Raw genomic sequence first — 27,811 nt, forward strand, 5'->3', positions numbered from 1 at the left:
AGAGTGAGAGAGAGAGAGAGAGAGAGAGCGAGAGAGCAGGGAGGGGCAGATAGAGACTTGCATGTTCTACCCGCAGAGCCAGCCAGGTTCCTCTCCCCTCTGCCTTTTACTGGCCATGTGTCCTTGGGTGGATCTTTCCATATTCCCCGAGTTTCCTTTTCCTCAACTATGAATGAGGGCTCCTGCTTCAGAGCGGAGTGGAGATTCAAGGACCCACAAGGACTAGGCCTGGCACACAGTAGGGACACAATAGATGGCAGCCATAGATTTCTAAAATGGGATCTTCCAGCTCCTGAGAGGGCAATTCTTGGACAGCCTGTCTGTTAGCAGCTCATTGGCTCAGAGAAATCCCTCTCCTCCTGGCTGTGTCCCGTCAGCATCCAGATGAGACCCCAGTACCTCCTAGCCTCTAAGCCAAACAAGATCCCTCCCCTCTACCCATGTCCCTCCCCTTCCAACTACTTCCTGGTTTCTTTGCTCCCCTGTCCTAGAAAAACCTCTGCAAGAGTTTTCTGTGGTCCCTGCTTCCACTTCTCTACCTCTCATCCTGTCCCTAGTCCGTGACTCCTGTCCTCGCCCTTCCTCTGCCCCCTTATAGCTTCTCTGCTCACCTGCTGGGACAGCTCAGCACCCCACACCAAGAGGCACCCCCCCTGGAGACCCACCCTCTCCTGGTGTCTTTGCAGCTCACCCAGGGTCCCTGTGGTCCCCTCTGCACGCTGCTCCCTCCCACCGACTTCTAAATAGCTCTGTCCTTTCTCTCTCCTTGGATGATGTCTGTCCTACTTACTGTGGCTGTGTGGCAAACTACCCCCACACCTAGTGGCTTCAAACGAGACCCGTTTTATTGCATCTTGAGATTTTGTGGGTCAGGAATTTGGGCAGGGCTTGGCTGGGTGTTGGTGGAGGTTACTTGGTGGTATTCAGCTGGTGGATGGGCTGGCCTTGGGAATCCAAGATGGCAGCACTGGTATCTGGTCCCGGAGTAGGAATGGCCAGAGGACTGGCCTCGCTGGGACTGGCCACCCTGCTGTTCCTCTGGCAACCAAGCTTGTCCCTGTTCTTCCTTGGGATCTTTGCACCCTCTGTTCCCCTGCTTGGAACGCTGTGCCTCCAGAGCCTTGCATGATCGCTCCAGCTCATCATTCATTCGGATCTGGGCCACGAAGCCTCCTTGAGTACCTAGCTCAAATTAGATCTCCTCATCCACCCCTTTCTGTCTTCATCTCATCCATTGTTTCTTTTAGCACTTTTTACTGTCTAAAATGATCATGTTCCTTTGCTTGTTTATCATCTGTCCGTTAGAGAACATGTTTAATGTTGTATTCCCAGCATCTTGAAGGGATGAATGGGAGTTTTAAAAAAGATTGATGTTGATCCGCAGCCAGAATTGGCCTCTTTCTAACCTTGTGCACCCCTGTTTGGTCTTGTGTGTGTGTGTGTGTGTGTGTGTGTGTGTGTGTGTTTAGATTTAATTTTTTTTTTTTAATTTTTTTTTCAACGTTTATTTATTTTTGGGACAGAGAGAGACAGAGCATGAACGGGGGAGGGGCAGAGAGAGAGGGAGACACAGAATCGGAAACAGGCTCCAGTCTCCGAGCCATCAGCCCAGAGCCTGACGCGGGGCTCGAACTCCCGGACTGCGAGATCGTGACCTGGCTGAAGTCGGACGCTTAACTGACTGCGCCACCCAGGCGCCCCTAGATTTTATTTTTTAAGTAATCTCTATACCCAATGTGGGGCTCAAACTCATGACTCCAAGATCAAGAGTCACATGCTCTACCAGCTGAGCCAGCTGGGTGTCCCTGGTCTTAGTTTTGTATTTTACTGAGACCCTCCTGTCTTCTGACCTGGCCAGCCCTCAGATTTGTAGCCTGAAGCCCGTCACTCGGCCACATGTAATACAGCCTCCTTGCTGTCCCTCTCCTGCCTGGTTGTCCTCCCATGCCACCCCTCCCCTGGACTCCCCCTCCCAGGGCTGGGTCTCACCCCGCTGGAGGCTGCCTCCTTCCTGTCACAGAATCCCCTGCCCTAAACACATCCCCACCCTCCACCATCACCACAGCAGAGGCCTTCAGCAGCAATTGTCACTGTTGTAGACCGATGAAATCGTGAGGACACGGCCATCAAGCTAGAGCCACCCCAGCAGCCACATAACTTAAAGAGCGACAGAAAAACTGAAATGCAGGCAGATACCACGAATCTCGTTCATTTCATCTGCTTGGTTTTATGTTTGTATGTTACAGCCTTTTAGGTGGCCATCTGTGACTGGGTTTGTCTTCATTACAGCCATTTGGTCAAATGTTGAACGGACCAGACAAATGTGACACTCCATTGGCGATACCTCCAGGTTTAATTGAACACATTTCCACATTTTTATTGAGCACTTACAGTGTTCTGGGTCTGTGCAAACGCAAAATGCACAGAACGTGTCTATTCCTGTGGCTCGAAGTAAATGGCTTAAGGTTGTCCAGGGAGACTGAGGAGGGGCCAGGGTTCTAACAGCTTCTGTCCACTGGACCTTGCTCCGGCCCTCCCACTAGCCCTTGTTTGTTTCCTTCTCTCCGTCCTGCTCATTGTTTCCTCAACAAACCTTTCTCGAATTCCTCTGAGCCAGTGTAGGGCATGTGGGGACAGGTATGAGAAGGCCATCTTGCAGCTGGAGAACTTGGGGCTGAGGGAAGGTTCTGGAGTGTGGTGAGTGCCTGGAGAGAACCATTGGTGCACCTGTTCAGCACAGCAGCCTCTGCCAGAGTCCAGGCCCAGCTCTGGGTCTCTACCCCTTCGGCCTGGCGACTCGGGGCCTTAGAAGCAGCCCCTTGAGGTTGGTGTTCCTTTCCTAGGCCTGTTCTGAGGCCTGGTTCACGCCTTGCTGGTGTAAGGAACGCGTCCATAGATAACGTCAGAGCTCTCACTCAGGCCGCTCACTCTGCTTAGGGATGGTTTCTTGAACACTTTAGGGAAGAAAATGTTGGTGTGCTGTGTGAAAGGTGGGCCCGGGGCAGGCAGGAGAACTGGGGAGCACCGGGGGGCCTCCTGCTGAGGGTGGGAGAAGGGGCCCCACCCGCTGGGGAGGACAGGACCCTATCCCTCGCACGAGGGGCCCGCAGGGGCTGGAGAAGGAGCTGGGGCCTCAGAGGGGCCTTGGGCTGCCAGCTTCCTGGGCTGGGAAGTCCCAGCCCGGGGCCAGAATCCCTCCAGCAGGGCTGAGAGCAGCTGAGGCCTGAGGAATGTGTGCCGCAGGGGAGTTGGGAGGGGGCGCCTTCCTGCCTCTTTACTTCTCCCTCTGCTGAGTGCCTGTATCTGTCTCCTTGCTTCTCCTTGCTTCTCTCTTCCCTCCCAGCCTCTGTGCTGTGACCCCGTGGTTTCCTATTCTCTCTCTCTCTCTTCCCACCTTTTCCTCCTTCTCTCTCTGTAATCTCTCTTCTCCCCACTTCTCCCTTCTGGCTCTTTCTCCCTCTCCCCTTTGCCATCCTGGAGGGGCTTGGGGTCAGGTGAAGGGGCTTGCTCGCGGGATCTTGGGTGCCTGTTGCCATGGTGACCAGAGGCAGGTCTGGTGGCAGTTTTGGCGCTCTGTCAGGGAGGACAGGCAGGGCTGTGATGAGGGGAGAGGCTGGGCTTTCTCTCATAGTCCCCACAGAGCCCACCTCACTGCCACGGGCTCCAGCATGTGTGTGTTGCCCGTGAATGTGGGTTCCTGGCTGGCTACTATCAGACTCGTCTCCCCTGAAGGGCCACACAGTGGGGGCCGATCACGCTGGGGGTCAGATTGCCTGTGTTCAGATCCCTCCCACCTCTTTCTGGGATTTACTGGAGGTAGGCGGAAGGGGGTAGCAAACAGCCCCAAGGCGGGGAGCGTCAGGGAAGCAGCAGTGAGTGGTGTGGGGGGCGCAGAAGAGCTCCGACAGGCAGGCCCACTCCTCAGTGGAAGGGTGTATGTCAGAAAGGAGTGAGCCCCCCGTCTCTGGGAGTGAGCAAGCTCATGCTGGACCCCCGCCGAGACGTGCGGTAGCTGAGACTCTTGGACCCGAGAGAGGTAGTCTAGCCGACACCAAGTGTCCTGAGATCTGAGGATTCAGAGTACAGTGTTCAGCTCTGAGAGCTTGCGGGTTCCTCGCCGGTGGTGGCCACCTCCCTCCCTCACTGGCTGCTGGGCCTTGAGCATCCGTGGGACAAGTGCCTTGACCCCAGACAGGGCAGGGGGAATGGGTAGTGATTACCATCGCTGTTGCCTGCAGTGAGGGGAGGAGAGCACGTGTGTGTGTGTGTGTGTGTGTGTGTGTGTCCGTCCCGGAAGGGCCCTCGACTGTGGCACAAACGTGCAGGATGCAGCAGTAAGACGAGAGTGGCCGAGCAGCCTCGGCCTTTGAGTCAAACAGACTTGAGTTCCAGCCTCTACTCTGCCCTTACCGAGCCTCTATTTTCCCATCTGCAAGATGGAGAGAGCAACAGTGGATAACAGAGCTGTGTGTGAAGATGAAATGAGATGGTGCATACAGCACAGTACCTGGCATATGGTAAATATTTAAAGAAGGTGGGAGGGGCTCCTGGGTGGCTCAGTCAGTTGAGCATTGGTTTTCGGCTCAGGTCGTGATCTCCTGGTTTGTGGGTTCGAGCCCCGCGTCGGGCTCCGTGCTGACAGCTCGGAGCCTGGAGTCTGCTTTGGATTCTGTGTCTCCCTCTCTCTCTGCCCCTCCCTGCTTGTGCTCTGTCTCTCTGTCTCTCAAAAATAAATAAACATTGAAAGAAATTCTAAAAAAAGACGGTGGGAGGGTGACTGCTCTCAGTCTCCTCTGCAATTTTATAAATGAGGAAGGTGGGGCCAGAGAAATGAAAAACTGTGCTCCCAGGCCATGGGTCCTTCGTCGGGGGGCACACTGCCAGGGCAGGGCCCAGACAGTACAGAGGGGTGGGCGTGAGGGTCCTTGCAGGGGGGCCACACGCAGCCAGTGCCTCGTCCTCCAGCTTCCACACAAGCTCCCTCAGTGTATCCCCTTGTTCCGTGCGACGTGCCATCTAGACCTTGGCTCCGGGAGGACGGGGCCCACTCCGGCAGGCCCCCCTCCGACTCACAAGAAGCGAACCACCACCATTTACCAAGCACCTGCCATCTGCTCCCTCCTTTCCACCTCAGGACAGGCTGCAAAGTACTCCTTTACAGAGAGGGAGGGGTGCATGGGGGTGCCTTGCCCTTGAACTGGGAGGAGGGGAAGCAAGTTGCCTGGGGCCCCTGCGCTTCTGAGGGCAGGTCTGGGATTCACGTGTAATCTGCCCACCTCCGGAACCCACTGTCCCACGCTGTCTCCGCTCCCCATGGTTCCGTTTCCCCAAAGTGAGAAACCAAGGCCGCTGACAGCCAACTGCCCCCTCATATGTGCACAGCACTTCACAGATAGCCGGGCGCCTTTGGTTTGGGGACCTCCCTTAATTCTCACGCTACTCTTGGATGCAGATGGGGTGGGGGTATTTGGTTTTTTTCTTCCCCCCAAGGAGGAAACAATTTCTCAATAGCTTACCCAAGGTCTGCCTGACTCTGAAGGCCTTTGGACAGAGAGCCGCCCGTGCCTGTTTCCCCGTCCACACAAGCAAGCAGTTTGTAATCCATCTCCAAAGCCCTTCTCACCCTCACAGTGGACGAAGGGGCTGTGGTATAGATGGAGGCTAGAGGCCAGCACTCTGTGCTTCAGAGCTGGGGGACCTTGGACAGGACTTGGGACTTCTCCAGGCTCGGGTCCCCTGTGTACCTTCCCAGGGACAATGCCTCAAATGTGAGGTATGAATGGGAAAGCATTCAGAAAATGCCCTCCTCACCCCGTCTGGCCCCTGGCAGGCTTCTCAGTGGGACAGGGGGAGTTTTCAAGATGACCTGGCTGAGGGTAGGTGTCAGATTTCAGACAAGGTTATTTTTACCCTTGGGGGTGGAGGGAGGCAGGTGGTGTTTAGGCTCTCTGTTCTAGAATGGGGTGAGGGTGCAGGAGTGGGAGTGGGGTCTCTAGTGGGGAACCTCACCTGACCTCATGGCCGGCATTCTCCCTGGGGTGAGTGTCTACATGGGGTGACACTAGTGGAGGTTGGGGACCCACTGAACAAACTCATTCACTTGGTCCACAGTGAGCCAGGTGCTGTGCTGGGCCCTGTGGACTCCAGGAGGAGAAAGACAGGGCTCCTGCCTGTTGTGTCTTCTGGTCTAGGCCACCCAAATACTCCCACGGTGCACTGAATGTTGTTGGAGTGGAGAGTATTAGAGAGGGGAGGTACGTGGTGTCAGGATCATGAGAGTGGGGAAGAGGTGATGGACACGGGGGGTGAGTAGGTTTTGCAGAGGTGAAGAGCACTCTAGAGAGAGGGACCGGCATAAGCAAAGGCCCTGTGGTGGGAGGTGTGGCAAGCCCCTCTGCGGGGCCCCCTGGGCCTTGGTAAGGAGTTCTTCCTGTATGCCAAACCCTTCATGGTTGAAAAGAGTCCTGGAGACTGTCTAGTTAATGTCCCACCTGACAGATGAGCAAACTGAGACTTAGACAGCTAATCATGAAACCTAACATTTTTACCATGCTAAACACTCTTGCTTCCAGTATCTTTTTTAAAAAAATGCATTTGACATTTTATATTTAATTTAAGTTAAATTAGCAGACTTCCCTATTATTTGTCTAAAATGGTTACTCTTAAGAGTTAAAAAATAATATTAATTTATCAAGGTGAAATACACATAACGTAATTAACCATTTTCTTTTTTTTTTTTTTTTTAATGTTTTATTTTTAAGACAGGGAGAGACAGAGCATGAACAGGGGAGGGTCAGAGAGAGGGAGACACAGAATCTGAAACAGGTTCCAGGTTTTGAGCTGTCAGCACAGAGCCTGACGCGGGGCTCGAACTCACAGGCCACGAGATCATGACCTGAGCCGAAGTTGGCCACTTAACCGACTGAGCCACCCAGGCGCCCCAACCATTTTCAAGTGCAGTGCAGTGGAACTTAGTACACCCACTACCTCTATCTAGTTCCAACCTTTCCATCACTTCAAAGTGAAGCCCCTTAACTTTTAAGAAGTGTCTCCCCTTTCCTCCTGGGGACAGGAGGACCCTGGTGACCACCAATCTGCTTTCTGTCTCCATGGGCTTATCTGTACTGGGGAGTTCATATAAATGGAACCATTCACTGTGTGACCTTTTGCCTCTGGCTTGTTTCACTTAGCATGAGGCTTTGAAATTCATCCACGTTTTATGTATCGATCATTCCTTATGTATCGATCACAGCTGACTAATGCTGTGTTATATGGATACACCACAATTTGTCTATCCATTTATCCATTGACGGACATTTGGATGCTTTCCACCTCTTGGCTGTTGTGAATAGTGCTGCTATGAACATGTGTGTATGTGTATTTGTTTGAGGCCTTGTTTTCAGTGCCGTTGGGTATATACCTCGGAATGGAATGGCAAAGTTATATGGTGTTTCTATGTTCAGCTTTTTGAGGACCTGCCAAACCGTTTTCTATGGTGGGTCAAACATTTTATATTCCCCCCAGCAATGGGCAGGGGTTCTGTTTTCTCCACATCCTTGCCAACACTTGTTACTGTCCATGATTTTGGTTATAGCCATTCTAGTGGGCTCACTGTCTTTTATAATCCTCACTCTAACTTCAGGTTCTTTTATTATCCCCATTAGGCAGATGAGGAAACTGACACGTGGAGAGGTAAAATAATTGCCCAAGGTCTTCTGGGGATGAGGAACTGATAAAAGTTCCACTGATGTTCAGTTTTGTCCCATGTCCCATGAAGCTCTACTTCTGGAAGGATGGGGCTACCCTGAGAAAGCTTGTCCTTAGCTCAGAGTTTCAATTGTACCCCATACCCCACCTCCCTTCCTCATCAGAGTGGGGGTGTAGGGCAGGATTAGAAGGTTGGTGGCCCTCCCGTCCCCCTCTTTCATACTGGGAGAGCATAAGAGCTGGCTGTCAGAAGAAGGGGGAAGCCCAGTGCCTGATCAGCCTGTGCCAGACCCTGGGCTCTGGACGGAGACTCAGGGTCCTGGCCTCTACTCTTTTTGGTCACTGACTGGTTGCATGTTTGGAGTCATTTGCTCCCTCTCGCTGAGTGTCAGACTGGAAGAATCTCTTCCATCTTCCCCGTCTCCCAGGCCCTTGAAAAATCTGTAGAAATTCTGTAGAGATGTAAGTGGACTTCGGCTGGCTCAGAAACAAGGTATCTGAGTTTGCTCATCAGTAAAATGGGTGGAACAACAATGCCTCACGGGGCAGATGTAAAAATTACTGAGATAACACGTATGAAATTTCTCAGCATAGAACATGATGCACAGCAGGTGTTCAGTAAATGTTAAGCAAGGGGCTGGTGTAGGAGACGCTTAACGCAAAATGTTGGTCTCATGTTCTACTTTTCCCACCCCATAATCGTGAAAAAATGTCAAGTGCCAACACAGCCTGTGGCCAGAGGCAGAATGAGGATGTTTGTAGAGGGCACTGGGGACCATTGTTTTATCCTATAGAATGAAGATATGATCTCACGTTATATGACAATCAGAAGCCGACGGGACAGCCCCCTGGTGTCCTCCTCCCGGCCCTGAAGCTGGTTTCGTGGATGGGAGATCTCTGCTTTTAACTCTATGAGTTTGGTACCCACTGCTACCCCTTTTCGCCTTTTTTATGTCTGCCGGGAATCTCAAGGTGAAATGCAATTCTCTCTGGCGGCATCTTTGTGCAGCTGGATTCCTAACATAATCCTCTCTTCCCTTATTTGGTTCCGTAGCTTTGTTTGCATTTCAGCTCTGGGTGCCTGTGGGGTCTGTGTGCTGTGCATGTGCAGGCTGCCTCAGAGCCTTTTTTGGGTGGAAGATGGGGGAATAGGCCCGAGGCGGAATTTAGGATGTTGACAAATGTTGCCGCTTTGCTAGTGGGAAACCTCCAGGAGGCCACCCTGTTTCTCTGAGAGGCTGGATTCCCGCTTTGTGCAGACAGGGCGTCTAGTTTGGATGGCTTCCTCACACTGCTCGGAGTGGCCTGGCTCAGACAATCAGGCCTTTCATGAGGCCTGGCCGGTGGCTCCCTAGGGTGGGCCAAAGGCTGCTTCTCCCTGCCCCCCTGGGGCCTGCCTTCTGGTCCCCACCCCCTCAGGAAGTGGAGAGGGAGGAACATGGGCTTTGCAGTCTCCTACACAGGCCTGAATGTCTGTTCCGCTGTCACTGGCTTTTTGAATTCTCACCAAACCTCTCAGAGGGGCTAACAACCCCTCACAGGGTTGCCCTGATGTTCTGGTGAACTCAGACGAGAGAGTACTAGGTAAACAGTCAGTGTGAACTATGTTTGGGTCTCTCCCAGCTATGTTTCTGTGGAAAGCCCCAACTCAGCTTTATAATGCTAACAGTAAGTGCTCAATAAATGTTGGTCATAACGGGGGCGGGGGTGGGGGTGGGGGTGTGGTACATACGAGCCTTAAACACTTAATCTCGTTTCATTTCATCCCCACAATGACATACGTCCCAATGAAGTGCATGTTATAATCCCATTCTTCCAGCCGAGGAAACTGAGGTCCACGGAGGTTGGGCAGCTTGCCCAAGGTCACATGAGTTAGTTGTGGAATCAGACTTGAACTCAGGCCAGACGGACCCCGGTGGCCTGTGTACAGTCTCGTGTCATGGTGGGTCGGTTGAGAGGTCACACAAGCCTGCTCTTCCCTGCCAGGATAGGTGGGTCTCCTCTGCTCTAGGCCTGTTCTGGATGGTTCCTGAAGGCACTAAGATCTCCCTCACTGGTCTTGTTTCCTGCCTCATCACTGTAAGTCACAACCTTCTCTGGGAGTTTTTCCCCGGTTTCCAGAGACTCCTTGGCCCCTCTCCTTCTGACTCCACCCACACAGGTACCTAGTACTTTCCTACCTGCTTCTTTTTGCCCTCCTGGTCCCATCCCCTGAGCCACTGTTGTTCTGTTCCCCCTTCGTGTCCTTTCTGCCCCTTAAACCATCCTGTCTTCACATCTCAGCTCTGGGACCGCCCTGTCACCAGCGTTTTCCTTCCTTTTCCTCTTCTGTAGGTTTTATTCGGCACCTGCTCTGTGGTAGGACTGAGTCTGTCCCTGTCCCAAGGGAATGCCTATCTGATGAGGGGGGTGGCTGTCAAAACAGTGACTACACAGTTTGGTTGGGGCTGTGATGGAGACAGACGAGGCTGTGGGGCCAGGGAGGCCCCAGCTTTCTTTGCGGAAGAGGTGGTGGGGGCTTGAAGAGGGAGGAGGAAGAGCTTACCCGGCACACAGGGCAGATAAAGGGATCCTAGGCAGAAGCAGCACCCACATGGTGGGGAAAGGAACTGGGTAAGAGTGGTGCTCTGAGGAATGGCATGTGGTCTAGACCTTGGGAGAGCAGCTGCTGGGGCCCTGGCAGGAGCTTTATCCTGAGAGCCGTAGGGAGCCATTGAGGAGTCTTGAGCAGGGGAGGTGTCTGGTCTGGCTTGCTCTTCAGAGAGGTCTGTGTGGTCCTAAGGGACAGAATGAAGTCCCACAGTATGTGGGGGATGGGGGTGGGTGCATGGGTGGGTGGGGCTGTAAAGGCCAGACCTAGTGGTCCTGCAAGACAGGGTACAGAAAATTATGGTTGTCGTGTTGGTGGATTTGCTGTTTGGGAAGATCCTTCTGGTGCTTGTGGAAGCTAGAAGGAGGTGGAGAGACTGGAGGCCTGGGGACAGGCTGTGGAGACAGTCTAGTGAGCGGGCAGTGCCTAGCCAGGGCCTGAGCTGTCAGGGCAGAGGGGGAGCCTGAGAGTTTAGGGAAGGCAGGTCACTGGGACTTGGTACTTAGGAGAGAGAGGACATCGAGGTCGTCTGTTTGTGTGGGGTTGTTGTCAAATCGTCTAGAAGGAGCCCTGGCCCAGGGGGGCTCATCCTGGCTCCTCAGCTCTATGACCCTGGACCAGCCTGTCCCTCTGTGTGTGTCAGTCTCCTCAGCTGCGAAGGGATTGGGCAAAGTGGCCTCTCCTGCTCTGACGCAGCAGGTCTGTGACATGGGATGCCTCCTGTGGCCCGGGAGGAGGGACGCAGAGCCCATGGTGTAGCCAGCTGAGACCTAGTCTGGGATGACCAAATCTGGCCAGGTCTGCTGTGGTCTGGGCCAGCCGCAGGCACATCTGCCATCTGAGAGGGTACATCTCTGACCCCCAGGTGCCCTCTCCACTTTCGTAGCAGGCTGTGCCCTCCCTGTCAGCTGTCTTGGCTCAGCCTGCCTGGCTGCTGCAGTCCCTGACTCCATCCAGGGCCTCTGCTCTCCCGTGACTGGCCCTGGGAGGAGTGGCCTGGCTCTGGGGCCCCATTGGCCAGAGCTTGTCTGGGCTGCACACGCCCCTGTCACCCAGGCTGGCTGCCTGCCCACCTTGGGATAGGAGGAGGGCCAGCCTGGCCTGCCATGGTGTGGGCAGACTGCCTTAGAGCCAAAGAAGGAGTTGGAGTCCGAGAGGCTGTGCCTGGGCCCTCCAGTGCTACTCTGTCCCTTCTATTCGTGCTCCAGCCCAGGGGCTCTGGGCCCCTCTCTTTGAAGAGACAGGGGGACAGCCACAGCAGGTCTTGGCCCTCAGTTTGCCTGGGAGCTCAGCCCTGCTCAGAAGATCACGCTGTTTCCTGTCTGACAGGGTGACAGGACTTCTCAGCTTCCATTTCAATGGAAATGTCAGCTGGACATGCTAGAACCCTGTGGGGTTAGAGTCCGGAATCCTGAAACCAGAACTGGGGGTACCTTAGGGATTGGCAATCTTCCCCTGCCTCTGCCTGCCCAGCGAGTCACAGATGAGGTTCGGAAGGGGAGGGGACTTAATCCGGAATCACATAGCACCAGAGGGACAGGGCTAGGATTTGAACTCAAGTCTGCCTCTGATCGTCCCTCCACAAACCTCTGGTGAGGGCCTACTGTGTGCCGGGACCTGCTAAGCGTAAGCACTAAGCAGGAGCTTCTCAAAGGGAATGGACCAATTTATCCTTGTTCTCTCAACGTTAGGTCCAGGGTAAAGGAGAAATGCTTGGTGAATGAATGAATGATTGAACAAGGCCAAGATCCTGCCTCCAGGCATGTACAGTTCAATGGGAGGGCAGGGACTCTTTTTCATAGAATAGGAAATAGGAGGCTGGTGGGAGTGGAGACCGAGCAGGTGAGAAGCAGAGGGAGGACTGGAACTCAGGTGTCCGGACCGCTGGTCTAGGGCTTTTTCCGTCCTCACTTTCGTCTTTTGTAAAATGGGGTCAGCAGTCCTCACCCTCTGCCTTCCTTGGGAGGATCCAGTGAGGTGGCAGATGTGAAAACAGGTTTGTAAAGCAGAGGCATAGTGTGTAGGGCGTCCCCGTGTGTATGCCTGGAACTGCCCAGAAACCCCCGATGGTCTGCTCCCTTTCTTCTGACCACTCACCCTCTGCGTCTTGCCTCCCCCATTTCCCTACCTTGCTCTTTCACTTCTTTCTGGAATGTTCTGCCCAGAACCCCTGGTTGTGGCATGGGTTTGGGAAGAGCGTGGGTAAATGGAATCTGTCTGCCTCCTCCCTCCGCATCTCCCACACCCAGAAAGGCAGCCACATCATACCGCAACGCCCCCCCCCCCCCCCCCCGCACAACAGGCCGGAAATGCCTTGGCAGTGGTTACCATGGTGACGGGTCCTGCTGTTTGGACCACAGTGGCCTGCCAGACGCCGACAGGAGCCTGGCAGCCTGGCAGCCTGGCACCCTGCAGGCCTCTTCCCAGGCTGCTGGGGCTGGGGCTGCCCTCCTCTCTCCCCTCGGAGTCTGGCACTGTTGGTCATACCCAGGGGCTCTCGGGAACAAGATGCCTCTCTGGGAACCCAGAAGCTATTCTGGGTTAGATAGGCCTGGTTTGAATCCCACTTCTGCCCCTTGAGGGTCAGTGACCTTGAACGAGTCACCCTGGCGTGCTTTGAACGTACTGAATTAGCTACGGGAGCCTTGTTGGGGAGGTTACTCAAGGAGCACGGACTCCACCACGAGAGCTGTCCTTGACCCCTCGTGTGTCTGTGGTAGGGTCAGCATCGGGTCATGGCACTGGTTGCTGCTGAGTCCAGACCCAGGGCCCTGGATTCTTCTCAGCCCTAGGAGCAGACCGTGTAGTGTGGGGGGTAGGACCTCGGGCTTTGCAGCCAGACCTTGTGCCGCAGCCAGACTTTGCCACGTACTGGGACCTCCATTTCATCACCTGTAAAGCGAGGGCACCAGTGAACCTACCTCAGGCTTTTTTTTTTTTTTTTTTTTTGCATGAATAAAATGGAATCAGGACACGCGAAGTGCTCAGAAGAGAGTATTTGCCGCTTAATAAGCGCTACATCAGTATTGGCAGCGGCTGTTATCATTGCTGTGAGAATCGGAACTTGGGTCACTTTTCTCACACATGCAGGTGTCCCCAGCTCTCATTCACGGCCTCTTAGGGACAGCGGGCCAGAGAGACGGGAGGCCCCCCCCCTTCCCCAGCCCACCCCATCCAGGCCGCTGCCGGGTGCTCGTCTACCCCTTCCGCCCAGGGAATGAGGCAAGCCGGGCCCTGGGCAGAAATTTCACCTCAGTTCAGGACTTGGAGGATTTTCTCGGCTGCTTCTCCAGCTGGAAGCTGCTGCGACCCTGGCCTGGTTCAGACAGCTGCTCAGGGACTGCGTGAGCGCTCCTAGTCATAAAGCCAAGTGCTCGGGACAGGGGGACACCCAACGGGGGTGCGGCCTTTGGTGTCGTCTGCAGAAAGAAGGAGCCCGAGGAAGGGCCCTTTGGGGGCGAAACAGCTGCTTCTTGGACTACTTTATTGACAACAGATCCCCAGGCTTGACTACTAGAGGGCTCACCAGGCCTCCCTGCAGAGAGAGGGGGAGTCTTGCAAGAATGAAGGTCAATCTGAGGCAGACCTTGAGCCAACTGGCCCATGAGCTGGAGGGAGAAGGACTGAATTCCCCTCCCCCTCCCTGAGGTCCGAGGTCCTGTGAACATGGGGTGCTGGCCAAGAGGAAACTGGGTGGAAGTGGCATCCAGCGAGCCTCCTGGGGTCTGAGAGTGGTGGCCACTCTTGGAGTTGGGGTCTGGCGGGAGGTGTCCCTGGGGCGCCGTCCGCTCTCCCTGTGGCAGTCGGGTCTCAGGTCGGGCGGACCCGGGAGATCCTGCAGTGAGTGAGCTGACCTCCTGTCCCCGCCTCTTCCCAGGGCTTCACCTCCGTGTTCTCAAGCCGCCTGTCCCGGAAGTCAGCCTCGCACGCAGAGAAAGACGACGGTGCTATGGCGGGCGGCGAGGGGTACCGGAACCCCACCGAGGTGCAGATGAGCCAGCTCGTGCTGCCTTGCCACACCAACCAGCGCGGCGAGCTGAGCGTCGGGCAGCTGCTCAAGTGGATTGACACCACGGCCTGCCTGTCCGGTGAGCCCGTGCTTGGTGCAACTGTCCTCCCACCGGTGGCCCCACCACCCAGAGGGGAGGCCTCCATTATCAGAGGCGGTCACTGGCCCTCCCGAGCGCCGTGCTCCTTCCTCGTCCTGCCCTTTGCTCGTACTGTTCCAGCCGCCTGAGATGCCCCCTCCAATTTCTCCACGCTCAGCTGGGGCCCACCCTCGCTCCCCCAGACCTCCACAGCTCTGTCCCTGCACCTTCAAATGTGGCTGCTCCGAGACTGGCCCGAGAGTGCCCTGAGCAAAGGCCACCACTGCCCGCCTTGCTGAGTTGAGTGGAGCTGAACTGAGCTCTGAGTACTCTCCCACCCGCAGGGAGCTCACCGTCCAGTAGGGGCACAGATAGGTGATCTACCTGCCCCCCAGCACTGGGAAAGAGGCAGAATCGGGTCTGTGGGAGAACAGACCAGAAGCCGTGACTCAGCCCTGGGGACAGGGGAGGGATTCCGGAGGGACTAAGGTAGTGAACGCAGTCCTGCCAGTAAGAATGACTCGGGCAGGGAAACAGAGGTGGGTGAAGGTGACTGGACCGGGGTACGGCACCTGAGCGGGCCGAGAACTAGAATAGCCCCGTGTGATCTTTCATTCATTCAACAGCTGCTCATGGAGTGTCTCCTGAGCCAGGCACTGTTCCCAGGCTGGGGCACCGCAGTGAACAAGACAGGCAAAAATCCTTGCCCTCAAGAAACTTGCAGTCTGGCAGAAGGGAGAGACCCCAGATGGACAAAACCTGGATAGATAAGCAGGGTCAGGGCGCAGTAAGCGAGGTGAAGAAAACTGGAGAAGGGTGGGTGTGGGCAAGGAGGCACAACCTTAGCTCTGGCCGCCTGACATTTGATCAGAGGCCTGCTGACAGGGGGATGATGCTAACCCACGGCTTTCTTCTGATGCCAGCCGAGAGGCACGCTGGCTGCCCCTGCGTCACCGCCTCCATGGACGATATCTATTTTGAGCACACCATCAGGTAAGTGGCCCGTCCTGCTCCTTGGTCCCCCTGGTCTGCCCACCACCAACGCAGGGCTCCTCCTCCCTCTCCCCACCTGGTCAGCCTGTGAGCCGTGCAGAGCCCTGGAACCTGACTTGACGGACCGAGGGCCTTTGCAGAGCAGGTAGTGGCCCATCTGCAGGGGCTCTGGGAGAGGGACGGGCTAGGAGCTGGGCTGCTGCTGGGTGCTGCGGGGTGGGTTCCCGTGGCCAGGTTTGGAGTTGGACGTTGCTGAGGCGGCATCATGGGGTGCTGTGTGACTTTGGGGTGGTCAGTCTCTTTCTCTGGGCCTCAGTTTTCTGATCTGCAGAATGGAAGGCATTAGTCTTAAACGGTGCATATCTTTTTGAACTTGGACATTCTCTATGGGTCATTGGTCACTTGTAGAATGTTTCCTAGGCAAGGTCCCTTGGAAAAGCCTGAGTCAGAAACTTGGGCCATTCAACTTCTGCTTACATGCCTCCAAGAATGAGGAGTTCGCTACGTTGCAGTTTGTTTTGTTTTGTTTTCTAGTTGCTTTTTAAAATGTTTATACTGGGGCACCTAGGTGGCTCAGGTCATGATCTTGCGGTTTGTGGGTTCGAGCCCCGCGTCAGGCTCTGTACTAACAGCTCAGAGCCTGGAGCCTGCTTTGGATTCTGTGTGTGTGTCTCTCTCTGCCCCTCTGCCGTTCATATTTGCTTCTCTCTCTCAAAAATAAATAAACATTAAAAAAAAACCAATAAACTGTCTACACTGATGCAAAGCCCTCAGCCCAGCCTTGCAGGGGCTGCATACGGTGTTTTGGCCTCCACTCCTGCTCCGAAACTCACCATCAGTGCCTAGGACATCAAATGCCAAGGATTGAGTCAGGGCTTTCTGGGTACCAGCACGTTGAGTTAAGGAGAAAATGTGGCCAATTCCTGTCTTCGTTTATTCGGTCCTTTGTCACTACCTGCGCCTGTTCCAGATCAAGGCCCACGCTGGGTTTCGGGTATGCAAAGTCAACTGGAGCATGGTCCCTGTGCCCCAGGAGCTCCCATTTGTGCAGGTGTAGAAACAGAATTTGAATTCAAGGGGTATGTGCCATGCTAATCATGATCTCTGACACATGGGTGCTTTGTCATACTCTAAATATCTTTTATTTTAGAGTAGTTTTTTTAAAAAGTGCTTATTTATCTATTTTGAGAGAGAGTGGGAGCGAGTGCACAAGTGGGGGAGGAGCAGAGAGTGAGAGGGAGGGAGGGAGGGAGAGAACCCCAAGCAGGCTCCGTGCCATCAGCACAGACCCTGACACGGGGCTTGATCCCATGAACCATGAGATCATGACCTGAGCTGAAATCAAGAGTTGGTTGTTCCAACTGACTGAGCCGCCCAGGTGCCCCTAGAGTAGTTTTTGATTTACAAAAAAAAAGTTGTAGCTCAGAAGATCATACAGAAAGTTCCTATATACCCTACAGCCAGTTCCCCTGTTATTAACATTTTAATTGGTGTTGTACCTTTGTCACTATGAATGAACTAATATTGATGCTTTATTTGTAATGCTTTTTAAATACATTAACCTATTTAGTCCTCAGAACACTGTTGTGAGGTTCTGGCTATGCGTATCCTCATTTTACAGGTTAGGAAACTGAGGCACAGAGAGGCAAAATAACTTGCTTAAGGCCGGGTAGCTAGTGGAGGACCCAGGAACCCCGGAACTCTTATTCTTAACCAAGGGGATGCATTTTCTGTATGTCTGGGGGCGAGTGTAATGGCCTAGGGGGTAGTCAAAGGGGGCTTCCTGGAGGAGGTGTTTGAACTGGCTCAGTACCATCAATACTGTATGTAGGGACACTTAGAAGGCAAGCGGAGCTCTGGGTCTGGGCCAGTTCTAGGTCTCTGCTGCCAGTGCAAGTTCTGGCACCCAGAGGAGCTAGGGAGGAGAGGGCTGGGGGTGGGGAGTGGGCATGCATGGTGGGTGGACCCGCCACGGGACTCAGAGAGTGAAGGTGAGTCTGGGCCGAGGAGGATGTGGGTGGAAGGGCAAGCCAGAGAGGATGCTGGGAAGGAGGGCAAGCTGGGGATGGGGTCAGGAGCATGGTTGGTGGTCAGGAGAGGCCTGGCTGCACCTGAGGAAAACTGGAGAAGTTGTTTCGTCTGTTGGTTTGTTTTTGTTTTTGCCATTTAAAAATATTTCAAAATGTATCTCTAAGTGGTAGGAACTGCTTTTGTTTTTTTCCATTTTTAAAATTTAGTATTCTATTAAAAATTTTTTTTTCTTTTAACATTTATTTATTGTTGAGAGATAGAGTGTGAGCAGGGAAGGGGCAGAGAGAGAGGGAGACACAGAATCCGAAGCGGGCTCCAGGCTCTGAGCTGTCAGCACGGAGCCCGACGCGGGGCTCGAACTCACGGACTGTGAGATCATGACCTGAGCCGAAGTCGGACGCTCAACCAACTGAGCCACCCAGGCGCCCCTATGATTCTATTTTTTAAAGTTTTATTTATTTTGAGAGAGAGAGAGAGAGAGACAGAGCGAGCGAGTGCGAGGGAGCCCGGGGCAGAGACAGAGAATCCCAAGCAGGCTCCACGCTGTCCGTGCAGAGCCTGACGTGGGGCTTGATCTCACAAACCATGAGATCATGACCTGAGCTGAAATCAAAAGTCAAAGTCTTAACCAACTGAGCCACCCAGGCGCCCCTGTTTTCATTTTGTTTTGCTTTACGGTTATTTTTGTTGTCCAAGCCTAGATACAAATAAGGTTGCAACTGATTGCTGTGTCCCTCAAGTCTTTTTTTTTTTACCTATAGGTGCTACGCCTGCCCCCAGCACCCTGTCCCCTCACCATCTCTCTCCTGGTCATCTGCCCTCTTAGTTCTCCGTCATCCGGGTTTTGCTGTTAGCATCACTGTGGTGTCATTTAACATGCTCCTCTGTCCCTTGACAGTAAATTGGTCCTGGGGAAGGGCTTGAGTGGGGCTCAGACTTGTTTGTGGGAGCTGCCTCTGTGATGTGAAGATCACCTGGAGGGAGTGTTGGGGGGCTGGAGGCTTAAGGTGGCCCCCGAGGAAGTTGGGCAGTGGCCCTGGGGAAAGAGTGACCCTGGGGAAGGAGCCGGTTTTGGCTTGAGCTGTGGGATGGAAGAGAGTCAGGAAGGAAGAAAAGCTCAGGAGTCCAAATGGGTGTCTGCTTGGCTTTGGAGATGGAGGAGGGGGGAGGAGGGGGGTAGTTGGGGGATGAGGAGGAGGGGGAGGAGAAAGAGAGGAAAGAGGAGGAGGATGAATAGGAGGGGGAGGAGGAGGAGGGGGATGAAGAAGAGACACAAATCTCTCTCTTTTTTTTAGCACCACAGAAAATAGACTGTTATTTTTATTTCAGGGATCATGGAATTTTTTTCCCAATTTCTTATAATGAAAACTTTCAAAGTTATAGAAAAGTTGCATAGTGCAATGATCACCACCAGCGAGATTCAAGAATTAACATTTTTTGCTACATATGCGTTATCTATATATGGATAAGTAAATACACAGACTTCTCTCTGTTTTTTTTCTGAACTATTTGAAAGTAAGTTGCAGACATCATGACACTCATCCCTCCATATGTCAGCACGCATCTCCAAAAAACGACAGTCCCTTCCACGGGGACCAGTTAGGACCGCTAACAACATGAACAGAAATGGACAAGTCCTTGGCACACGTGAGCTCCTGTTATTCACGGAGCTCCCGGCACCGGCTCTGTCTTACCTCCTCTAGCCTGACCCTCAGTAGTCACGCCTTCTCTGTACTTTACAGACAAGGAGATAGGCTCAGAGAGGCAAAGTGACTCATCCCAGGTCACATGACTCAGTAGTGTGACAGTCACGGTAGAGCTTGGCTGGAGCCCAGGCCTTTGTGGCTCTTGTCCACTGCCACCCCTTGACAGGCAGTCCCCTTGGAAGGGACCCTTCCTAGCCTTGGGGAAGAGGCTGTGCCTTTGGGAAAGAAATAAGCCCTGTGCTGTCCATGTTTGTGGCCCAGGCACAGAGAGGTGAAAGGACTTGCTCAAGGTCACTCCAGCCTCTGCCTCCTCCTCATAGGCTACCAGCTGGGCACACTCTGTGCCTCCGGTCAGACACACAGCAGGTGAGGTGGCCCCTCTAGGGAGTCTGACTGTTTATCTGGACATGGGGATTATTCCAGAGGGACGGACTGCACCTGGAAAAGGTGGGGCCGGTGTAGTCAACAGAACAGTCTAGAACCCTGACTCCGTCACTTTTTAGCTGGGTGACCTTGGGCAAATGGCTTACCCTCTCGGGTGTTCAATCCACTCTAATGTAAGCTTGTCAAGCTTATTTGGAGACTCTAATGAGGTAATGCTTGGGACATCATAAGCATTCTTGAAATGCTTCCATTGTCCTTCCCACCCCTTGTTTATAGTCCCTTGCGTGTAGTAGGCATTCAGCAGATGTGGGATGCGTTCATTCAGTAGGCCACTGTCTGTGGAGGACCCACCCTGTGAGGTGTGCTAGGCCTTGAAGTCAATGGTGAGCAAAGCAGATGTGATCCTTGCCCCAGTGGAGCTTAAGGATTGTGGGGGAGACAGAGGCCCCCTCTGTTGAAGTGTTGGGAGGATGAACCATATCGGGCTTTGGGTGGGGGCAGGTTCCCTGAAGAGGGGACTGTGGAGCCCCAAGCAAAAAGAAGCTTGAGCATTCACTGGACAAGGGGGAGATGAGTGAAACCACGCCCCCTCTCTCAGCCTCCACTCTCCCACCTGTACAACGAGGTACTAACACTATCTTGCCAGCTTGCTTTGAGGACTCGGTGACATTGCCGATGTGACCATGCTCCGTAAGCCATGACATTTCTCTGCCAGTGGCCTTCAGCAGAGGCCCTGCAAGTATCTGGGGCCCCTCTTCCCTCACTCTATCCCCAGTGGAAGGCTCACCTCCTGCGCTTCTCTCCCCAGTGTCGGACAAGTGGTGAATATCAAGGCCAAGGTGAACCGGGCCTTCAACTCTAGCATGGAGGTGTGTGCGGTGGGTGCTGCCTAGGGGTGGGTAGGTGGGTGGGTAGGTTTTCTACCTCTTCTCCCTACTCAGCCCCCAGCCTGGCCACACTCACACCCGCAGAGCCCTGGTCGAGGCAGCAGAGTTTTGAAACAGCTGGCAGGGCTGGGGGGATCCTAAGGATCTTCCTGTCCAACACCCCCTAGCACAGAAGTGAAACTGAGGCCCAGGGAGGGGAAGAGGCTTGTCCCAGGTCACCAGGTCACGTAGATTCCAATGTGCGACTGACTTCCAGTCTCCTTGGTCTTCACCCTTAACCTAAGACTCTCTTTAGCAGCCAGGTGGTCACGGGAAAGCAGGGAAGGCAGCTGCCATGCCTGACCCTGGAGGCAACAGGACTGGAGTAGAGAAAGCCTGAACTGCAGTCTGTTAGCTTACCTCCCATAGCCTCTGTCTCCCCATCTGTGAAATGGGAACATGAGTCCTATGCTGCAGGGTTCTTTTTTTTTTTTTCAACGTTTTTTTATTTTTTTATTTTTTTTATTTTTGGGACAGAGAGAGACAGAGCATGAACGGGGGAGGGGCAGAGAGAGAGGGAGACACAGAATCGGAAACAGGCTCCAGGCTCCGAGCCATCAGCCCAGAGCCCGACGCGGGGCTCGAACTCACGGACCGCGAGATCGTGACCTGGCTGAAATCGGACGCTTAACCGACTGCGCCACCCAGGCGCCCCCTATGCTGCAGGGTTCTTAAGTGATACACAGGGCTCTGTGAGCTTTGGGGGAGCGGCTGTATTTCCCACCTGTGGACGCCAGGCTCAGGCCATGTCCCCCAGCTGGGCCACTGAGGCTGGGGCAGCAGAGTCCTGACTGCCTCTGGGTATGCCCTGGGTACCCCCCAGATGTCTGTCTTTTCAATGTAGCCAACGTTTTACCTACTTTAAGTCCTTTGCTAGGTTCAGTCTCATTTTCACTCCCTCTGTAACCCTGTCAGGGTAGGTATGCTCACTCCCATTGCATTCATTCACTCCCTCATTCATTCATTCATTCATTCATTCATTCATTCATATTTTAAGCAGGCTCCATGCCCAATGTGGGGCTTGAACTCATGACCCCGAGATTAAGAGTCACATGCTCTACCGGCTAAGCCAGCCAGGCGTCCCCATGCTCCCTCCCATTTTATAGATGAGGAAGCCAAGGACCAGAGAAGGGAAGTGACTTGCCCAAGGCTTTCCAGGGATCCAGGGGTAGAATCAGAACCTATCCCAGGTTTCTGGCTGTCTAGACTCAGTAAGTGATAGAAGAATATGAGGTCTGGCCTGGGGTGGGACTTCCTGTCTCGTTGAGCTATGGAACCTCAGGTCGGGAGCCCTGTTTCTCCCCTCCTCACTCCTCCCACCCTTTCTTCCTCTCCAGGTGGGCATCCAGGTGGCCTCTGAGGACCTGTGCTCCGAGAAGCAGTGGAACGTGTGCAAGGCCTTGGCCACCTTTGTGGCCCACCGGGAACTCTCCAAGGTGGGGGCTGTCCCCGGCTGCACAATGCGGCTGGACCACCCAGGTGCTTGTCAAGGCCGGCCAGGACCAGGGTGGTGAGGCTGGGGACTGACCGAGGGGTGCAGGTGGGGGTGCTTCAGGGAATCCACAGCCCCCAGAGGCGGCTCCCCCTACCTGTGTTCGGACCCCAGGCACCTTCCCTCTCTCCTCTTCCCCACCTACTCCTGTGTGTCTCACACGGGGATTCTTCAGGCCTCATCATTCCCTCACACGTCCTATAGATGCCCCTAGTCCTGGATGCCTTTGCCCAAGAAATGGGACTGGGGCATTTGGAGGGTGAAAGTGATATATCAGTCAACACGGAAACAGGAAGATGGGGACAAAGAGGGCACAAAGACTTGTAGCTACCCAGCCGCCCCAAGTGTGTGACGATGCTGGGGCACAGGCACTCCTGCTGTTTCAGGAAACCTGTCCTGAGCACCCCCCGTGCCAACCCCCGCCCACAGGTGAAGCTGAAGCAGACCACGCCGCAGACGGAGGAGGAGAAGACCGAGCACAGTGTGGCGGCTGAACGGCGGCGCATGCGGCTGCTCTACGCGGACACCATCAAGGACCTCCTGGCCAACTGCGTCATTCAGGATGGTGAGCGGCCGTGGGTGGGGAGGGCAGCTGGCATGCTACATGCCCCCTCTGTCCCAGGCCCCCAGTGGGCAGAGGGAGGAAGGGAGTCTCCTTGGAACGTCCACTCGCTGTCCTGATGGCCCTCTTGCTTCAAAGTCTGCTTCAGGGAAGGGTCTTTTTGGGCCTCTTGCTCAGCTCTCGGGAGCCGTGAAGATGGAATTAGGCAGGAAAACCCTTTGTTATCCAAAACGTGTTGGGGAAGGTACTGTTGAGCGTGGCCTTGAAGACTGTAGGTTTTTTTTTTTAAAAAGCACATATATATATGAACACGTAGATATACACACATAGATATATACACATATATACATAAATCATATAGATATAAATGTAGAATAAAAAGCAAGACTCTCTCCCACCCAGAACCCAGGCTCCCTTCAGTTACTCATTTTGGGAGATCTTTCCAGAAGATTCCCTGCATATTTAAGCATGCTGTGTATTATTTAGCCCTCTCTTTTTACCCAAAAGGGAACATACAGAACATACTGTTCTGTATCTTTCTTCCTTCCCCTTGAAAGTACATGTTGGAGATTGTTCTATACCAGCACACAAAGATCCCCTGTGGACGAGGAGGATTTTGACAGATGGAGAGATAGGGAAAGGTTTTCCTGACAGAGAGCACAGGCTGGGCAAAGGCCCAGAGGGGTAACCTTGGATTCACTCACCAGTCTCCAGAGCGTTAGGACGTGGAGTCTTCCTTGAAACCTAAAGGAGGCGATTAATTATAGGACAGTTCAAAGTGGTCCAGCCGCCCAGGGTGGAGGAGAGCAGGTGCAACCAGCTGCCTCAGTCAAGCAGTGAGAGGGGCTCTGAGTTCTGTGTGCCTTATGTATGCAAGGTCTGGGGGCTATGGCTTGGGCCGGGGGGCTCCCAGCTCTTCCCACTGTCATTGAGATTCCCCAGGGCCACCGATCCACTGTGGCCCTCCTAAATCCCTCTTGTCCTGATAGCCCTTCCATGCAAAGGTTAGTCCAGATGCCTTAGCCTGGCATCTGGGCCCTTGGCGGGCCATGCAGCTTCACCTGGTGCTGTCCTCCTACTTGCCCTCAGCTCCAACCCAGCCACGGCCTCATTGCCTCCTGGGACTGTCCTACCTGCCCGGTCTCCAGGCCTTGGCTCAGGCCCCCTCAAGCTCTCCCCTCCCTGTCTGTGGCATCTCGGAGCAGCCTGCAAGCCAAGCAAAAGGCCACCTCTCTGATGGGCCCTCCCTGACAAGTCTCTCCCCGGCACCTCTTTGAGTTGGGCGGGTGGGGGTCGTATCAGTATCTGCTCCTCTGACCCGCAGGGCCCTGCCCACTCTCTGGCCTCTCCTGCTGAGGATCTCCTGATGCCATCACCCCAGAGGGACAGGGCCTGTCGGGGCAGAGGGAGGGAAGAACTAGCCTTTTGAGAGTCTGTCTCCTGACCGCGGTGCCAAGCACTCTCGCGTCACGCCCATACTCCATCTGCATGACCCTGATGGGCTGGGTTTGACATCTGCCCCTTCACAGCTGAGGACACAGGTTCAGAGAGGCTTACTTGGCTGGCCCGGGTCACACAACCTGAACCTGAGGTTCAGACCCAGGTGTGTCTTCTCTCAAAGTGGGTGTCCCGCCCACTGCCCCGAGACAGCCTCCTCTCCCCCGTCCCGTGTCCTCCTGTTCCTCACCCAGGGCCAGTGCACTTGGTGCTGAGTCAGTAAAAGAATCTGGATGACAGAGATCGTGCTGGTGGCGGGGGGGGCCCCTGCGTTTGCCCAGTGGGAGGGTCTGCCCTTGGGAACTTCTCCCCTTCCCACCTCCCTCCCTCTGTCCTTCCCGGTCAGATCTGGAGAGTAGAGACTGCAGCTGCATGGTGCCGGCCGAGAGGACCCGCGTGGAGAGCGTGGAGCTGGTGCTGCCCCCCCATGCCAATCACCAAGGCAATACCTTTGGGGGCCAGATCATGGCCTGGATGGAGAACGTGGCCACCATCGCAGCCAGGTGAGGGGAGAGTGTGCTGCCTCTGCTTCCCTTCCTTTCTCTCCCTTCTTCCCTTGGCCAGCTCCCTCTGGGCGGGGAGGGGTGGGAACCCCCAGCTTGGCATTGGCATTCAAGGCTTCAGGAGCTTGGCTGTTCTGTTAGGGTAGCCCGGGGCTTTCAGACCCAGAGAACCAGAGAGGAGTGGTTTTCTGTGAGCTGGCCTTTCCTTCCTTGTCTTAAAAAAAAAAACCCAGGGTCACCCGGGTGGCTCAGTCGGTTAAGCACTGACTTCGGCTCAGGTCATGATCTCATGGTTTGTGGGTTCGAGCCCCGCATCCAGCTCTGTGCTGATAGATGAGAGCCTGGAGACTGCTTTGGATTCTGCGTCTCCCTCTCTCTCTGCCCCTCCCCTGCTCGTGCTCTGTCTCTCGAAAATAAATAAGCATTAAAGAAAAAATTAAAAAAAAAACACAACCCCGCAGTCCCACCGCCTACATTGGAAATGCCAAGCCCCTTGGAGCTAGGGCCTCCCCTTGACCTGGCCCTGCCTGCTGTCTTCTTGTATCTTAGGTCCCCAGGTGCATGTCAAGCCATTTGCCCTTCCCCACCCCCTCCCAGAATTCCCAGCCTCTGCCTTCGCTCCTGCTCTAACCTGCCTCCATGCCACTTCGCTACTTTTGGTCTGCTAAAATCCAGGAAGCCTCTCTTAACGGTTCCCTTCTCCCTACGGGTGAAAATAATTCCTTCCTTCTTCTATAATCTCTGCACTTGTCTGGGGCTTGTTCTTCTCTAAATATTGGGGTCTTTTTTATAGTTATGATAATGGACTTTCCCTGACTGATGCCCTAGTACCTGCATGACTTTGTATTTGCGGGGAGTGTCTTCCTCAGCCAGGGGGATTAACCCTCACCTCTAAAGAGCCTGGCTCCAACGGCCCCTCCCCTGTGTTTACCCTGTGGGACACAGCGCATACGCAATGCCATTTTGGGCAGCCCTATCTACGCGTGTGGTAAGATCTCAGAACAAGTTCACAGCGCAGATAGTCACGGCAGGCTTCCTGGAGGAGAGCTCTTCAGCTGGGCCTTGAGTGACAAGTAGCTTTGGGTAACCGGGAGGGGGGTGTTAGGTAGTAGAAGCAGCAGGTGCTGGGCATAGAGGTTGAAGGAAAATGGGGAAGGGGTTTGCCCCAAGCCCTGTTCTTTCTTCTGTCCCCTCAAGCTCAGCTGCTTGAGTGCACATAGACCTGACTGTTCTAAGCTATGAAAGGGGACTTTAGTTCTGTTCTTCTGGGCAGAAGTGTCCTGGGCCAGGTGGGAGTGGGGGGCCAGAGGGCGGTGCATGTGATTCTGGGCTGGGTCTGTGGATGGGGGCAGGGGGAGAGTCTGGCCCAAGCCCGTGGCTGAAGCACCGGGGGGCTTTTGTCCTGTCTCCCCGCCCCCAGCCGGCTGTGCCGAGCCCACCCTACGCTGAAGACCATTGAGATGTTCCACTTCCGGGGCCCCTCCCAGGTTGGGGACCGCCTGGTGCTCAAGGCCATCGTCAACAACGCCTTCAAGCATAGGTAAGGGGAGGGACCGCCCCCCCCCCCCCCCCCCCGGGGGCTGAGGGTTCTTCCTGACCCAAGAAGGGGCCCAATTGCAAAGCTGCCAGGGACGCTTCCCCTTGTAGACGAGGCCTGTGAGGTCTAAACCCTGCCCGGCTGCTGGGCCCCTTCACCATGACCGCGTTCCGGCTCTGCTGTTCCCTCCTCTGGATGCCCCAGCCCTGTGCCTCCTGCTGTCTCGGGATCGCATCCTATGCTCTCTGTCTCTGTCTCTCTTCCCAGCCCCTGCCTCTGGGCCCGCCATGCTGTGCATGCTCAGATCACAGGGCCAGTGTTCTCTCATTTGTCAAATCCATTCCTACCTTTTCCCCAAAACAGCAGTTAGGTCCCAGAGCCCTTCATTTGGAATGAATCCTGCTACCTCCAAGAAAGCTTACTTTAAATATCTGTCTTTGTTGGTGATTTCGAAGATCATCGTGTAGTTGTTAAAAGTGAGGATGCCAGGCTCCCGGGGTTCGAGTTTGGCTCGCTCCTTACTGGCTGTAAAGGCTGGACTTGAGGCAAGTTTCTCACTGTAACTGAGCTTCAGTCCTTTTGTCTGTAAAATGGAGCTCACCACAACTACATCCTAGCTGTGAGGGTTCCATGAGGCGTTACTGGTGGCGTGCCAGAGAGAATGTTCAGGGAGGGATTATTACTACTGTCGTCGTCATTGTTCACAGTCTGACCAGCACGCATCCTGTGGCTGTGCAGGGGAAAAAACCCTGAACCAGGAGCTGCGAGGCCCCGTTTCCAGTCCAGCTTCTCTTCCAGACTGCTGTGTGACCTTGGCCCAGTGATTGCCCTCTTCTGGGCCTCGGTTCCCCCTCTGCGTAATGACCACATTCTGGGATCAGAGAGCCTCCTAAGTGAGGGGGTGTGGGGGCGTGGACAGGTGTGCGTGCACGTGTGTGTGGGTGCATGTGTGCGTATGCGCACGTGTGTGTTGGGGAGGGGACGTGGGCTCAGGAGAGTCTGTCCAGCATGGAAGCAGCCCTCCCTCTCTCTCAGCATGGAGGTGGGCGTGTGCGTAGAGGCTTACCGCCAGGGTGCTGAGACCCAACGGCGGCACATCAACAGCGCCTTCATGACCTTCGTGGTCCTAGACGCGGACGACCAGCCTCGGACTCTGCCCTGGATTCGGCCCCAGCCCGGGGTGAGTGGCACCCTGCCCCGCCACCAGCTCCCCTCCCTCTCTGCCCAAGAGTGGGGGTGGTGCGGGAGTGATGGGCTCAGCCCTGCCCCTCTGCTGGGGCACAGCCAGCTCTGAGTGCCTTGTGGCCCCTGGAGATGCCCTTGTGCAAGGCAGGCACCTTGGCCTAGCTCATGGTTAGGTGTTGACAGGCATTCGTGAGCCTGCAGGGTTGGAAAAGCACGGGCTTTGGGGGCAGAGGTGGGTTGAAACTCTCCTCTTCCGTGTTCTACTGGGTGCCCTCTGCAAGTTTCTGGCCCCTGCCAGTAAAGTGGGTGTATCTACACCCCTGCCTCACAGGGATGTTGGGGGGGAGCTGAGGGACACTGACCCTGTGCCTGGCTGAGCCCTGTAGGCACTCCGTAAATGGTGACCATTACGAGGAGGTGACAGGAGAGCAAGAAGCACAGGGACGAGAGTCAGGGGCTTGGGTTCAAAGGCTGTCTCTTAAAAAATGCGATCTTGTGCCTCCTGTGGGCCAGTCCCCGGCTTGCTTCCGGGAGGCCTGGGGTGACCTTGGAGGAGCACTCCCTCTCGCTGGGAAGGCCCCCCACCCTGCCCGCCGGCCTCACAGGGCTG

At 54.7% G+C, this 27,811-nt stretch overlaps 1 protein-coding gene across 7 annotated transcripts in view; it reads left to right on the forward strand.

Annotated features, from left to right (window-relative positions):
* ACOT11 (acyl-CoA thioesterase 11) overlaps positions 1-27,811 on the forward strand; it is a 68,387-nt gene that overhangs the window by 29,564 nt on the left and 11,012 nt on the right. For 4 of the 7 annotated variants that reach the window (XM_019837066.3, XM_045035887.1, XM_023258731.2 and 1 more), the window contains 8 exons: positions 14,175-14,385; positions 15,309-15,378; positions 20,308-20,377; positions 21,763-21,861; positions 22,347-22,482; positions 24,323-24,479; positions 25,900-26,019; positions 27,052-27,196. In XM_019837066.3, coding sequence (XP_019692625.1) covers positions 14,247-14,385; positions 15,309-15,378; positions 20,308-20,377; positions 21,763-21,861; positions 22,347-22,482; positions 24,323-24,479; positions 25,900-26,019; positions 27,052-27,196 — 936 coding nt within the window. In that variant the 5' untranslated portion in view covers positions 14,175-14,246. Of the gene's footprint in view, positions 1-4,316; positions 4,518-14,174; positions 14,386-15,308; positions 15,379-20,307; positions 20,378-21,762; positions 21,862-22,346; positions 22,483-24,322; positions 24,480-25,899; positions 26,020-27,051; positions 27,197-27,811 lie in introns of those variants that run through there. The other 3 variants (XM_045035885.1, XR_006584291.1, XM_045035886.1) reach the window with 2 other exon arrangements.

This window comes from Felis catus, chromosome C1 (genome assembly GCF_018350175.1).
Source record: "Felis catus isolate Fca126 chromosome C1, F.catus_Fca126_mat1.0, whole genome shotgun sequence".
Lineage (NCBI taxonomy): Eukaryota > Metazoa > Chordata > Mammalia > Carnivora > Felidae > Felis > Felis catus.